At 31.7% G+C, this 14,185-nt stretch overlaps 1 protein-coding gene across 2 annotated transcripts; it reads left to right on the top strand.

Annotated features, from left to right (window-relative positions):
• Positions 1-1,586: 1,586 nt before the first annotated feature.
• On the top strand, positions 1,587-8,858 carry RGLG4 (Ca(2)-dependent phospholipid-binding protein (Copine) family). Of its 2 annotated transcripts, none has more exons than XM_089715513.1 (11): positions 1,587-2,037; positions 4,354-4,438; positions 5,198-5,338; positions 5,431-5,544; positions 6,563-6,660; positions 6,751-6,830; positions 7,388-7,493; positions 7,598-7,725; positions 8,249-8,372; positions 8,480-8,556; positions 8,639-8,858. In XM_089715513.1, exons 1-10 carry the CDS (start codon positions 1,813-1,815, stop codon positions 8,516-8,518), a joined length of 1,140 nt encoding a protein of 379 aa, XP_089571639.1. In that variant the 5' UTR covers positions 1,587-1,812; the 3' UTR covers positions 8,519-8,556; positions 8,639-8,858. The 2 variants fall into 2 exon arrangements, with proteins under 2 accessions (XP_089571639.1, XP_089571638.1); XM_089715512.1 differs by having other exon boundaries at positions 1,588-2,037; positions 8,500-8,556.
• Positions 8,859-14,185: the final 5,327 nt, after the last annotated feature.

Here is a 14,185-nt window from a genome sequence, read left to right as displayed (position 1 = left end):
CCAACATGACAGTTATTTTTGCAAGCACACGAAATCGCAACATGTAATTTAGAATGAGTAGAGTATCGTAAATCTTTCTCTTGATAGTGATTAATAAAATAAATCAATCCAGGGGAGAAACTCTGCCTGGAAACATTAAGTTCAATAATAAATTATATTTTGAACAACGAAAAACAAATCTAATATTATAAATTGGAAAAGAATTTAAGCTACATCAAATCCCTAGTATGAGGATTTAGTTCGATATAGTAATTAAATAAAACTCAATAATACTTGAATAAAACTTCATAATCAATGTGAATAATAAAAAGTAAAACAAAATTAAGAGTTTAGAAATAAAAATTAGGCAACAGATACGTGGACGGCTTCTTTGAATCTTGGCACGAATCTTAAATGCTTGAAGTCTTTGAGAGAGAAAAGAAATGATGTGCACGAATTATCAAAGACCGGAGATGTCATTTACAATGAATGACCCCTCTCTTTATATAGACCTCCTAGAAGAAAATCCGACTCCGTTTAGAAAATAGAATTCTTATTAAGTACGAAATCTTTTTAGAGATCACAAATTGTTTAGGCTTTGGATTTATTCTCAATTAGGACTCTTCCATCTTCCTAAATAAGATTAGATCTTGATTTGCACGTCAGGAAAATATCTGAGGTGGGCCCATGTAAGTTATAGAGACTGGCTGGCGTTCTTAATTCAAGACAGTATTAAATTCGTAGCAAGGGCATGCTATTTTGTACGGTCTGGGCATGCCAGGGCCTGGGTTTTATGGATGGCTTGGCATGGGCCATGCTACGCAACACATTCAGAGAAAAATCTGTGGCACGGACGTGCCCCATAGCACGGCCAGGGCGTGCTAGGCTCTGTCTCTTCAGCATGAAATGCATCATGGGCGTGCTTTATCAAACACGCCCTGAGGTTCTTTCGGGCACGGGCTTGCCGTGCTAGAGTCTGAGTCTCCGCTTAATTTTCCTTAAATTTAGCACGGGCGTGCTGTTTTGCATGGGCAAAGCGTACCAGAGCCTGAGTGTTTTGCTTATTAATGCTTTTTTCTATGCTAAAACCCTACAAATTTTTTTAAGATCAAGTGGATTATGATTTAAGGAAGTTTTGAACAAAAACATAAATAAAACGAAGTAAAAATTAGTTAAAGTGATTAAAATTACTAAAATTTCAAATAAAAACTATATTAAAAATACTGTAAAAATAACACCTATCATTAACAAAAATGATATTCTCTTAATTTTTAAAATTTTATAATAATTTATTAATATTAATTTTTAATTTCTGACATTTATCAAGTTGCCTCTAAAAATAATTATAAATAATATTACCAAAACTATGTTGTCTGTTTGATTTGAAACTAATCAAATATTTAATTTAAAACGTTCTACAATTAAAAAAATATTTGATTAAAAAATATGTACTATTTTGTAACTATTTTTTCTGAATAAAATTAAATATCTATTTAAACAAATCAAATTTTTTTATTCATCTAAGTTGATTTTCAAATAAATTGTATATTTCTACCCGATCAAAGGGCCAATAGACTCAATGGGTAAATAAGTACTAATATTATTAAATCCAATATATCTTATTCTGCACGCAATCTTTCGCTTCCATTATTCCTCATTTGCTTCAAGAGCACTTTGTTCTCTCCTTTATCAGATTATTACATCCAAACGAGGCAAAGCATCAATTCGATTTGCTATTTTTTTTTTTTTTTTGTCGTTCTCTTTTTTCTTTTCTCCCATATATTTTTTCCTTCCTTTGGCTACTAATTTGTTGAACAAGCAAGGAAACATGATATGGGAAACTTATATTCATCTCTTAAGCGTAAGCAAAGACCTGTTTCTGTTAGCCGTGGTGTTAGCTGCGGCGGCGACATAAGAACATCATCTTTTTCACAATATCAAAGAACAATGTCCCGAGAATCAGTTTCGCCGAGAAGTAGCAGTAAGGCAAAGGGTTCCATATCTGAGATCAAGAAGAAATATGCTTTTATACCTGATAATTTTTCATCCTTGGAACAGGTATGCGTTCATCTCTTCTTTTTCTTTCTTTTTTTTTTTTTTTTTTTTTATATATATTTTTTTCGGTTTTTAAGAATCTGTTTGGTTGTTGACTTGAGATTTGAAAATCTACCCATTCTACCTGCAATGCTTTTGTCTTGTTGTGCCGTAAATGACATTTTATTTTGATGCAATAACCATGGGTATGCAAATTTGGTCAATCAAAATTGATTTTAAATCATAATTAACAATCAACTTGAAAATCAGTAGAATCAAATTAATTTAATTCAGTTTATTTTTATGTATTGATCTATTCGATTTTTATTTTTTATTTTAAAAAATTTAAGCTTATGCAATTTAATTAAGTATTGATCTCGAATGGAATCTATGCATACTCACTCCTACCCACCCATAAGTTATTAATTCATAGAATGGATAAGGTTGGAATTAAATTGAATAAAATAAAAAAAATAATTAAAATTGATAGTGAGCTGAAAAGTCAATGTCATGGTGACTTTTCAGTTGTACTGGAAAAGCTAAACATGCTTAAGATGAATGCGAACCTTTTCTTTCTAGTTGGACCGCTACAATTAAGCTGCAAGAGTTAAAAAATAAAAGGAACAAAGCAAAGGTTAACCCTTACTATATTATATATATGAATTTAAAATATAAAATTTATTTTTATAGAATTATGTAGAATTTATTTCAAAATATCATTTTTTTAAAGAATTTAGTTTAAATTATATTTAAACCTATAAAAATTAAATTTATAGAATTTAATCTTCATTTTATTTTTATCAAGCACAAATTCGAATTATAAATTTGTAAAATCCATTTATTTCAAATAAGAGATAAAAAATTAAAAATTATATAAAAAAATATTATTAAATTAAACAGAAAAAGTTCGGACGCGGAAAAGCAAGAGCAAATAATAAAGTTATAATATAACTTTTTATCTAGATTATAATTGATCACTTTTGTTTAATTTTGTCTTATTAATTATTATTAAAAATAAAATTTTTAATTTTTTTAGTATCAATTAACTTTTTAATTTGAAAATTGAATTACTAATATATATATATATATATATAGCTATATATATATATATATATATATATATATATATATATATATATATTTGAAGAATATTTGTATGTTACTTTATGGTATTTAATTTTATTGAATCCGTATGATAAGTAAATAAAGAAGCTATGTTGGTGAGTGGAGCAGTTTTGGTCTACGTCAACGCGGTCGCTGCTTGAACACGCGCGCAGCATTGGGTGGTGGAGGATTACGTGATCCACAAACGAATATAAGAGTGGGGTATCTCTAAAGTTTTCACTTTAAGAATTATAAAAAATTAAAAAGTTTTAAAATATTAATAATATTTTAACGCTTGGAATCATCCTGGCGGCGGAGCATATGCCGTCAACAGTGTTATTCAAATCCCTATTTTGAGTATTGAGAAGGAGATTCAACACTGGTATATGCATCTCTATTCAAATTAACTTTATTTTAATTTGTAAAAATGATTTTCAATAAAAAAATTTTATATAATTATATTTAATTAAGTACTGGTTGGACCCAAGATTAACCTCTAATCCTCAACCCTCCGCCTTAACCGAGTTTATGATCGGATTGAGTCTGAAAACCTTGGTCGTGATAGACATTATGCGAATTCCTGAAACTCAATTTAATTTAAGGTGCAAAAATTTTATATTTATGTAATACTCGTTTACCTAGTCTCGTCACACTGGATAATAAATGCTACGTCCTGTGCTTGAAGGCACTACACTGAGATATTCTAACAAATAAGGTTTCTAGATCATATAAAGATAGGTATTTGTATGGAAAAACTGCAAAAGTTTTCCACCAATAACCTGTAATCATCATCTCATCATCAAATACTACAAGATATCTCAAATCTCAACCAACATCAGAACACAATCATTAGTCAAACTACCAAACTCATACTAATCGTCTCTTCATAATCAATCTATGCACATACAAGCATAAATTCTATTCTTATGGATTTCAACACTTTCCATTTGTGTAATTAGTACAATGGCATGCACTTAACTTGGGGTTGTAATTGATTAATAGGTTATGAGTTTCCCAGAGCTAGGTATAGAGCAAATAATAGGTTATGTTTGTTGTCCATTAATTAGTTAAATCATAGTCTATACAACACTTGAAATTAGTGACTGTAATTAAAAACAGTTATTTGAAGTTGACAATGAAAAAGTATGTCTTTCTTTTTCAAAATTCTTTTATAAAATAAAGCTTTCCTCTTGCAATTTCAAAAAAAATTTACAATGGGCTATTTGGTTTTTATAGGTTACAACAGCTTTAAGAGAAGCTGGCCTGGAATCATCAAATCTTATTGTTGGCATTGATTTCACCAAAAGCAACGAATGGACAGGTATGTGAAAGTGAAAGAAATTTCTGCTGTAAAGTGTAAATTTTAGCTTTGGAGAAATATATTTGTAATATAGTCCTGGAATTCTAATCTAGAACAGAGTGTTTCCAATTGAAATGGACATCTAAAAACATTTTCCTTGCGACTATCTCTTATTTGATATTTGTCTGCTAGCTCAAGAAACTAGCTTAATGAAGTGCAAAGTTAGGCTAACAAGTACAGTCAACTCACGGGTTTGGGATAGGTGGGCCTCAAGAACTGTCAATCCAAAGGAATAATGGAGGTAAAAGTGAAGACAAAGTGGTGAAAAAATGAGAGAAAATTGACAGAGTAATAGTAAGGAGATGAGCTTGAGCTTGATAAAAAGTGGGTTTGTATTGATTAAGTTTTGATGCCTTCTAATGAACAATCACAAGTACTTATAGTGGTTTGCATACACAATGATTGAACCTAGGATTCTACCTTGTAGGATTATAGAACATGATTGATATTTGTCTATATATAATATGTCTCTATACTTAATTATCTACAAGGATAATTTGATATTAATCAAAATATTGATTTGCGTTTTTGTAAATTTAGTATTTTAAAGTTCAATATAACTAACCCAAATTCTATTATTTATATAGTTTACTAATATAAATGACATCTTTATATCAGTATCATTTATCCAATGTTTACTATTGTTATTATTTCTTGTTTGGAGCAATCACAGTCTATTAATTTTATTAACTTAATTAATGCATTGATTTTGTTTTAAAGGAAAATTTTCATTCAATAACCGAAGTCTGCATGCCATTGGTGATACACCAAATCCATACGAGAAGGCCATTTCAATCATTGGAAAGACATTGGCTCCCTTCGATGATGACAACTTAATTCCTTGCTTTGGCTTTGGTGATGGTAATTTCTTTTATTCCTTTGATGGATTTTTTAGTTTCTTTTCTGCTTTATTTTTTCTATTCCTTTTGTTCACTGATACTTTTTCGTTACAGCCACCACTCATGATCTAGAGGTATTTAGCTTTCACAGTGATCATTCACCTTGCCATGGTTTTGAAGAAGTTTTGGCCTGCTACAGAAGGATTGTCCCCAACTTACGACTTTCAGGTTGGTCTTTTTGTTCCTTGTATATCTTTTTTATCGGGTTTCAACTCCATGTATGTCCAAATCACATGGTAGGTATTGAAAGTTAAATCATATTTATTTACCAAAAACAACAATTAAATGATAGTTTATAATATTAAATTATTTAATTGATTGCAAGCATAGCCTAGTGCTAAGTGCATGTATAATTGGACAATAGATCCAGATTTGAATCTCCTCTCCAATACTTAAAAATAAAACAAAATTGTCTAATTGATCATTTTTAAAGTTTTGAGTATAATTGAAAATCGATCCTAAATAAAAAAAAAAAAAAAAAAAGGAAGAGAAAGAAAAGGAGAGGAAATCCTTGCTAATGATTTGACAAAATGTCATTGCCATTACCCATTATTATTAACTTGTACATAAATTTAGAGTTCACGGGTAGTTTGGTGCATAGCAAAGCTAAAACACAAGTTATTACTCTTAGTAGTGCTAATACAATGAAATTTTAAAGCTATTCCCAATATTGCTCAATTCAAACATAAATAAGAATTCAACAAAATATAAGCTGAAAAATAATTCACAAACTATGCGAGATATTAAGTTTTGTGAATTGTCCCTAATCATGTTTTATCTGGGATTGAAGTACCACAATTATTGAAGTCTATCAAAAGATTTTGACTTTGAAGATCCGAGGATGTGGGTGGCATTAAAAGATTTTCACAAGATCTCTCTTCTCCTTATTCACTTTTAAAAACAATCAAGTTTTTGTCATTCATATTTACTCCAAGATAATACCAACCCGAGCTATAATATTCTATATCATGGGACAATTCATCTGAGCTAATATAATGTTCCATGTGGATGCAACCACGAGTGAATCCTTTTGTCCAGATAAGGACAACCCATTGATGGTTATCAAAATAAATTGACATTCTTAACTAAAGGCTCTTGTTAACTATTTTGTCCCTTGCGTTGTTTGTAACTTTAACATGCTTATTCCAAGAGCCATATCTTCACAGATAAATGTAATTGTGTTAAGGGCCAACTTCTTATGCACCGGTGGTTGAGGCGGCAGTGGACATTGTCGAAAGAAGTGGAGGCCAATACCATGTATTGGTTATCATTGCGGATGGCCAGGTTCTTGTCTGAAGCTAGCTGTTTATCCTCTCTTCCTATTACTTGTCTCTCATATTATCCATAATCAGCACGATTTGTTTCATTGTGTAGGTTACAAGAAGTGTAAATACTAGTGATAAGGAGCTAAGCCCACAAGAGGAGAGAACAATCAAGTCAATTGTGGATGCAAGGTTCCCCTTGTAGATAAATGCATGATATATGTCTTAGTTGCACAATAAATGCATAATATATTATCTTATAGCTCTTAAAATTGGGGGTGGATCCAGTATATAATTTCAGAGGGAAAAACTTACACATCCTATTGACTATAATAAAACTAAATGGAATAGTGGGGGCAAGTGTCCTTATTTCCCCAGTGTACATTCACCCCTACGTAGAATGTCAGATGTTTCCATTAAACCGTGAAGGAAGTTTTTGGAAGTGGTTGGTTGGAAGTGACGATGCATTATTGCAAGCCACCTACATTTTCATCTTTTCGCATATTGCATGAAGTTCCTTTTGAATATCTATTTGTATCAGTTTTTGACTTTGCAAACCGTTAGATTAATACAAATGAAAAATCTCCGTTTGCATTTGTGGTAGATAATGTTTAACTATATGATGAACTATTGGACTTGTGTATAGCTCAAAAATACATGGATCTAAAGACAAATATGGCGAACTATTCACCATATTTTATCATGAGTTTTGTATGACCTAACTATATATTGTTGATATTTGCAATTAGTTCACATCCATTGTCAATCATTCTTGTTGGAGTTGGTGATGGACCTTGGGATGAAATGAAGAAATTTGATGACAGAATCCCAACTCGCGAATTTGACAATTTTCAGGTATTGCAAAATATTTTAGTTTGAAGCTCATCAATTTTGTTGCAGTTCTGTGTATATATATTTATATTGCCTCTTTGTTGTACATATTTCTTTCTAATTTGCAGTTTGTTAACTTCACTGCAATTATGTCCAAAAGTACAACTGCCGCTGAGAAAGAAACAGAGTTTGCTCTCGCTGCACTGATGGAGATTCCTCTCCAATACAAAGCAGCTCGTGAATTTGGTATAATTGGGTAGGATTTTCATCACATCTTCATTCTCTGTCTTGTAATAATATGACTGCGGTTACTTTTTGGAAGCTAAATTTTAGTGTCTCGGAAGTTGAGATATGCTATGGCCTATAGCTGAGGATGTGGATACAGAGGGAAATGATTCATATAACCACCCTTGCTAATTTATGATTAAGGCTAACTTGTACTAGGATGAATAGAGCTGAAATATACTTATAATCTCAATCCGTATACTTGATTTTTTTTTACTCTCAATCAGAATGAAAAAAATACAATTGTGATGATTCTAGTTGATTTTTCCTACTCAATTGATTCCTCTTTTTTTTCTTAATTTTCTTAACTGATCCCTCTTTTTTTCAATTGACCCATCTTAAAATTCCGAACAAACTCTTTTTATCTATAGTTTATTATATATTGATCATGGAAAAACTTTCCTTGGATCCGGCATTGCCCCTAATTGTATGTACTGTTGCATTGAATAAGTTTTGCAAGCTCGTCCATTGATGCTAATTGCATTTAAATGCAGACGTTCTACTGGAAGAGCGAAGAAAATAGTGTCACGCCCTCCTCCAGTTCCTTACACTCACCGTCCATCACTAGGCTGTGAACCGAGCAATGTATCTTCTTCCGTTGTAGATGAAAGAACCCAGGTTTTATCTTGACTTGATATTTTGGTTTTTTTTAGTGTGGAAAAATTTCAGAAGTTGACATTTTTTAGAGGTTGCTGGTATAATAGTCTTTGTATAGGTAACTGTAGCTTGTCCTATTTGAGTGCAGGCCTGCCCTATTTGCCTAACTAATGCCAAAAACTTGGCCTTTGGTTGCGGACACATGGTACATAACTTGCACCCTAGACATGCAATCACTCACTCTCTCCATTTTTACCATGATACTAAACAACATTGCTTACTTGCAGTCTTGTGGAGAATGTGGATCAAGGGTGTCAAATTGCCCTATATGCCGTCGGCCAATTACCAATCGTCTTAGGCTGTTTGTTTAAATATGATTTTAGATTTCAAATTGTAAATATTGTTTGATCACTGCACTTTAGAGGATTTGTTTCTTGATATATATATATATATATTCCTAGGTGCTGTTAGGAGTGGGCATTTGGTTAATCAAACTGAATTACTTCAGTTTTGATCTATCTGAATATATTTTTATAGTAACCAAATGGTATAAATATTGATCTAAGTAGAATTAAAACGGTTTGGTTCGGTTATTTCAAAATAAATTAGCTATATATGATAACCAAATCAAAAGCGAAAATGAAACAGTTTTTTCTATCTAAATCGATTAGTAGGTAAACGAATTTATAAAATAAATATTTGAATCTAATTGAAATTAGTCGGTTTGCTTCATTTTTTGCTTTGAAACCAAATCATTTTTTTTGTTTCACCCTTAGATTGATATAAGAAAGACATAGAAACAATAACTAAATTGGATTTCAGAATGGGATACTCTATTAACTTTGCAATGTCCTTTAAATAGACAAATAAACAACGCAACAGTAAAAATAATAGGAACAAAGTTATTCACTAATAGACCAACTCCTTTAAAATAGATAAACAAGCAGAAAAACAAAACAAATGAAAAGCCAAATAAGTAGGACATAATTAAATTATTTTCTAAATCGTTCAACAATCTCTCTCTTAAATGAATATCTGCAAACATTCAGTTTAAGAGTAGTCTGAATTAGGCCCTCTCTTAAACATCTTCTGCAGAAGACACTCCAAACAAATTTCGTAGTTTCACAAACACCACTTGCTTGAGTGCTTAGCTCATGATATCTGCCATCTGATCTGTGCTCTTGCAAAACACCAAATCAACTATACCATCATTGTAAAAGTCACGCAGAAAATGGTATCAGACATCAACATATTTGCTCCTTCCATGTAAAACTGGATTTTTTGAAATCTTAATTGTTGAAGAATTATCACAATGAATTTTTGTTGGACCTTGCTGCTGATAGCCATATAGCTTAACAGGAATATATTGCAGCTGCAACAAAATTCTGCTTTTGTGATAGATAAAGTAACAATTTGTTGTTTCTCTGATGACTATGATAGAGCTCCAGAACTCATCATAAACACAAAACCAGAAGTGCTTTTTCTATCATTAAGGTCTCCGGCATAATCACTATCAACAAAACCAAATAGATTTTCCTTAATCTCCGCTTTATACAAAATTCGAAAATCAACTATACCTTTTAAGTAATGAGGAATCTTTTTTGCAGCTAAAACAATGATTCATAGTTGGAGTCTCCATATATTGACTTATAAAACTAACACCATGCATGATGTCAGGTCTTGTTGAAGTCAGATACATTAAACTCCCTACTATTTGCTTATAAAGAGTAGCATTTATCTTCTCCTCTTCATCGTCTTTCATCAATTTTAAACCACATTCAGTCGGAGTACATATTGAATTGCTATCTTTCAATTTAAACCTGTCCAAAATCTCAAGAACATATTTCTTTTGTGAAATAAAAATGCCAACAGATGATTCTACAACTTCTATACCGAAAAAAAAAAAAAAAAGCATCAATCCCAAATAAGAAATTTCGAATTCAGCCGTCATCTTTCTCTTAAAAGCATTAATCATGAGATTATCATTCCCAATATAAGTGAGATCATCAATGTACAGATATACAACAAGCATTATTTTCCCTTTTCAAGCTTTATAACAAGTGTATGTTCATAAGGGCATTCAGTGAAACCTTCTTTAGAGAAATAGGTAGCTATACAACTATACTAGTCTTTTGGAGCCCGTTTAAGTTCCTATGATGCCTTTTTTTAAGTTTGTATAACTGTTTCTCATTGCTTTTTTGTATATATCCAAGAGGTTGATCAACATATACCTATTCCTGCAGTTTACTAGGTAAGAACACAGACTTCATATCCAATTGATAAATGGACCATGAATTTTGATCAACCATGGCTAACGCCAACCGAATAGTGTTAAGCCTAGCAACAGGAGAAAAAACTTCTTTGTAGTCAACTCCGAATTCTTGATTATATCCTTTTACAGCAAGCGTGCCTTCTATTTGTCAACTTTGCCATCTTTATTCAACTTTGTTTTAGAAAACCATTTAACTCCGATGGATTTTTCACTTTAGGAAGCTTCGTTGATTCCCAAGGATTATTTTTTTCCCGTGGATCTCATCACCTCATCCATGGCATTTTTCTATTTTGAACTTTTGGCAACTTCTTGGAATGCATGGGGATCACAACATGCAAATAAAGCAAAGTGTGCAACAGAATCATCATCAGATAAATCATCTCCAGTTCCATAATTCATCATCCAAGTTTGTCTTTTTCCAACTCTCCCCATTGATGAAAGTTTCTACTGAACTTGAATTCTATATTACTTCAAGTAGCTGTAACAACAAAAATAACACCTCTTTCATTTGCATCAAGCTTTGACAAAAGGCTACATGGTGCCAAATGAGGACAATATAATTCAAGTTTTGCATTAAAAGGTTTCTCTTTTTCTTCATTTGATAAGGCACCTTCAAGAACAATTTTTGTTCTAAAATTTCACGAAAAAAATCCTCCTTGTAATGAACACTTTATAAAAGAAAAACTCATGGCTTTTGATAATAAATTTCACAAATTTCAACAGTTTAAGTACTTGCTGAGGTCTCTAGAAAATAAGTTGAGCAGTTTAAAGTCATGCAGGTCATTATCAAAGTCTAGCAGTTATGGACATGCTAAGGTCCTTTGAAAGAATTTTTTTTTTTCTCAGTTTAAGGACATATTGGTCCTCTTCAACAAATTACATCAGTTTATGGATATGCTAAGGTCCTTTGAAATATGTTCTATTTTTTCAGTTTAAGGACATACTGGTCCTCTTCAACAAAATACAACAGTTTATGGACATGCTAAGGTCCTTTGAGAGATTTTCTTTTTTCAGTTTTAGGACATGCTGGTCCAATTGAACAAAGTCTTTCAGTTTAAGGACATACTGGTCCTATTAAAAAGGTTCCATATATAAGCAGTTTAAGGACCTGCAGGTCCATTCCAAACTAAAATTTTCATGTAGGAAGAGTTTGTGCACAACAAGTATTATGAAAGTAAAATATGCAGTATGGCACCCTCCAAAAGTAGAATCAATAAAAGAGCTTATGGTGGATGTTGGACAAAGAAACAAAATTGGTGGAGCTAAACATGGGGCTCGACAACAAAACAAATACAACAGATTTTTACTCAAAAAATTTTGAACCACAGCCCCACAAAGATCATATTTGCTCTGATATATCATTTCTTGGAGATTGAGAGGAGGAGATGAAACAAAGAAAGAAATATAGCAGAGTATAAAGTAGGAAAAACAAAGTTGGTTCAAATACAAACCTTCTTTTTTCTTTTCTTCATTTTTCTATGTAAATTAATATTCTTATAAAGTGTATCTCTTTCCTCTCCAAGCTTTTAGCTTTCAAGTTTTTCTCTTTTACATTTTCATTAACAGGGATGACTTTATATAGCAACATTACACTAACTTTCCACAAAGAAGTCAATACTAAATTCTCATGATTTATGGAAATTTGTCTCTCGTTTGCGGCTAAATTTAAGCTCTACCACAAATTCATTCAACATTAAAATATTCTAGAGCTTTCATACAAAAGAACAATTCATATAAAAATAAAGAAAGCTAAGGTGACAACACTTGGCAACACAACACTAAGGAAACTATTGTCAACAAGTTCCCTTCGAATACCTTGTCCTACACAGAAAATTTCTTACTTTTTGAATATTATTCTCCACCACAATCAGTGTGGAGAGTTTTGATGGCTTTTCTATTTCCTTTCCACTCTTGCTTTGAAGTTTTCTAATGCACTAAGAGCTTCTGATTTATTTTGTAAAAAATAAACCTAGATTTTTAGAGTATAATCATCAATGAAGGTGATTAAATAGCTTTTACCTCCATTAGAAGTTGGATTTATTGGTCTGCAAATATTAGAATGGACCAACTCTGAGACATTCTTTGCTCTCCAGGATTTTCCTTTCTGAAACTGTGAACGAGGTTGTTTGCTAACAATGCAATCTTCACAGATTTGAGAGCGAATGCTTATATGGAGAGACCTATAACCATGTTTCTTTTTGTTGTAGAGTTCTTAGTCCACAGAAATTCAAAATGAGCATACGAAAATGCTAAAGCCATGAAGGATCTCTCACTTTAGCTAATAAGCAGGTTTGAACACTTCGAATCTCCAATAGAAATAACCTGTTTGAACTTATTTGAACAACAACAATAACTCCTCTTGAAGGATCATATATCTCACATGTTCCCTTTTGAATGGTCATTACATAACCTTTTTCTTGCAATTGACCAGCACTCAACAAATTGTTTTTGAAATCAGGAACATAATTAACATTTGAAATCATTTCTACAAAATCATTCTTGGTTCTTATAGTTGTATCACCTTTTCCCATCACAGTAATAGTAGAACAATCACCAAAATTCACAGTAGAAAGGAATCCTTCATTTAAATTTGAAAAGAAAGACTTACTTCCACACATGTGGTTGCTGCAACCTTTATCCACATATCAAACATCTGATTATGGTTCTTTATTAACTTGATAACCCATTAATAAAGTTTCTGCTTTCTTCTCTCCTGTAAAATTCGACCTCTCTTCTTTTCTTTCATCATAAGGTAGTTTAGTGCGGCATTCAGAATGATAATGTCCAAATTTATGACATTGAAAGCATTCTACTTGAGACTTATCATGTGGCTTATCTTATTCTTCTCTTTTGCCTTGAAATTATTTCTCTTTGTGATTTTTCTGCCTTTATCTCTGCTTCTTCCTCTACCTCTTCCTCTATAATTTGAGAATTGAGGAAAATTTGAACCTTGTAAAGCATGCTCGTCAGTAGCTGAACTTCGCCTCATCTTCTGTTCATGGACTAATAATGAACTTTGAAGTTTATGAAGTGAAAGTCTATTTATGTCTTTGGATTCTTCAATAGAGCAAACAACATAAGCATGCTCATCAGTACCTACATTTTCACTCTCAAAATTTCTCTCGCACTCTCTTATTGTGTTTCACTCATAACTCACAATTATAGGCCATGAAGTTATAGAGAAATAATAGGAAGAAAGTGATCCACTAATAACCAACTCCTTTAAAATAGGCTAACAAGTAGAAAAACAAAACAAATGAAAAGCCTAATAAGTAGGACATAATTAAATTATTTTCTAAATCATTCAACATAGGTGTTGGCCTTCTCTTATGCTATGGCTTAAAGGTGAATTGGATTGTTTGTCATAATGTAATATATTCAGGACTGTACAAAATATATTTGTATAATTACTTAATAAATGCATTTATTTTTTTTTATCTTTTTCCAGATCATGTTTTATTAAAGTCAGAGCACACAATTTTTGGCTTTCCATCTCTTGTTAATCTTTCTATTCAATCCCAAACGTACTGAACTAAAATTTCTTGTTAATCTTTTTAGAAAA

Source organism: Jatropha curcas, chromosome 10 (assembly GCF_041381405.1).
Source record: "Jatropha curcas cultivar XTBG-Jc1 chromosome 10, XTBG_Jcur_1.0, whole genome shotgun sequence".
Classification (NCBI taxonomy): domain Eukaryota; kingdom Viridiplantae; phylum Streptophyta; class Magnoliopsida; order Malpighiales; family Euphorbiaceae; genus Jatropha; species Jatropha curcas.
This window is presented reverse-complemented; position numbering and strand designations above follow the sequence as displayed.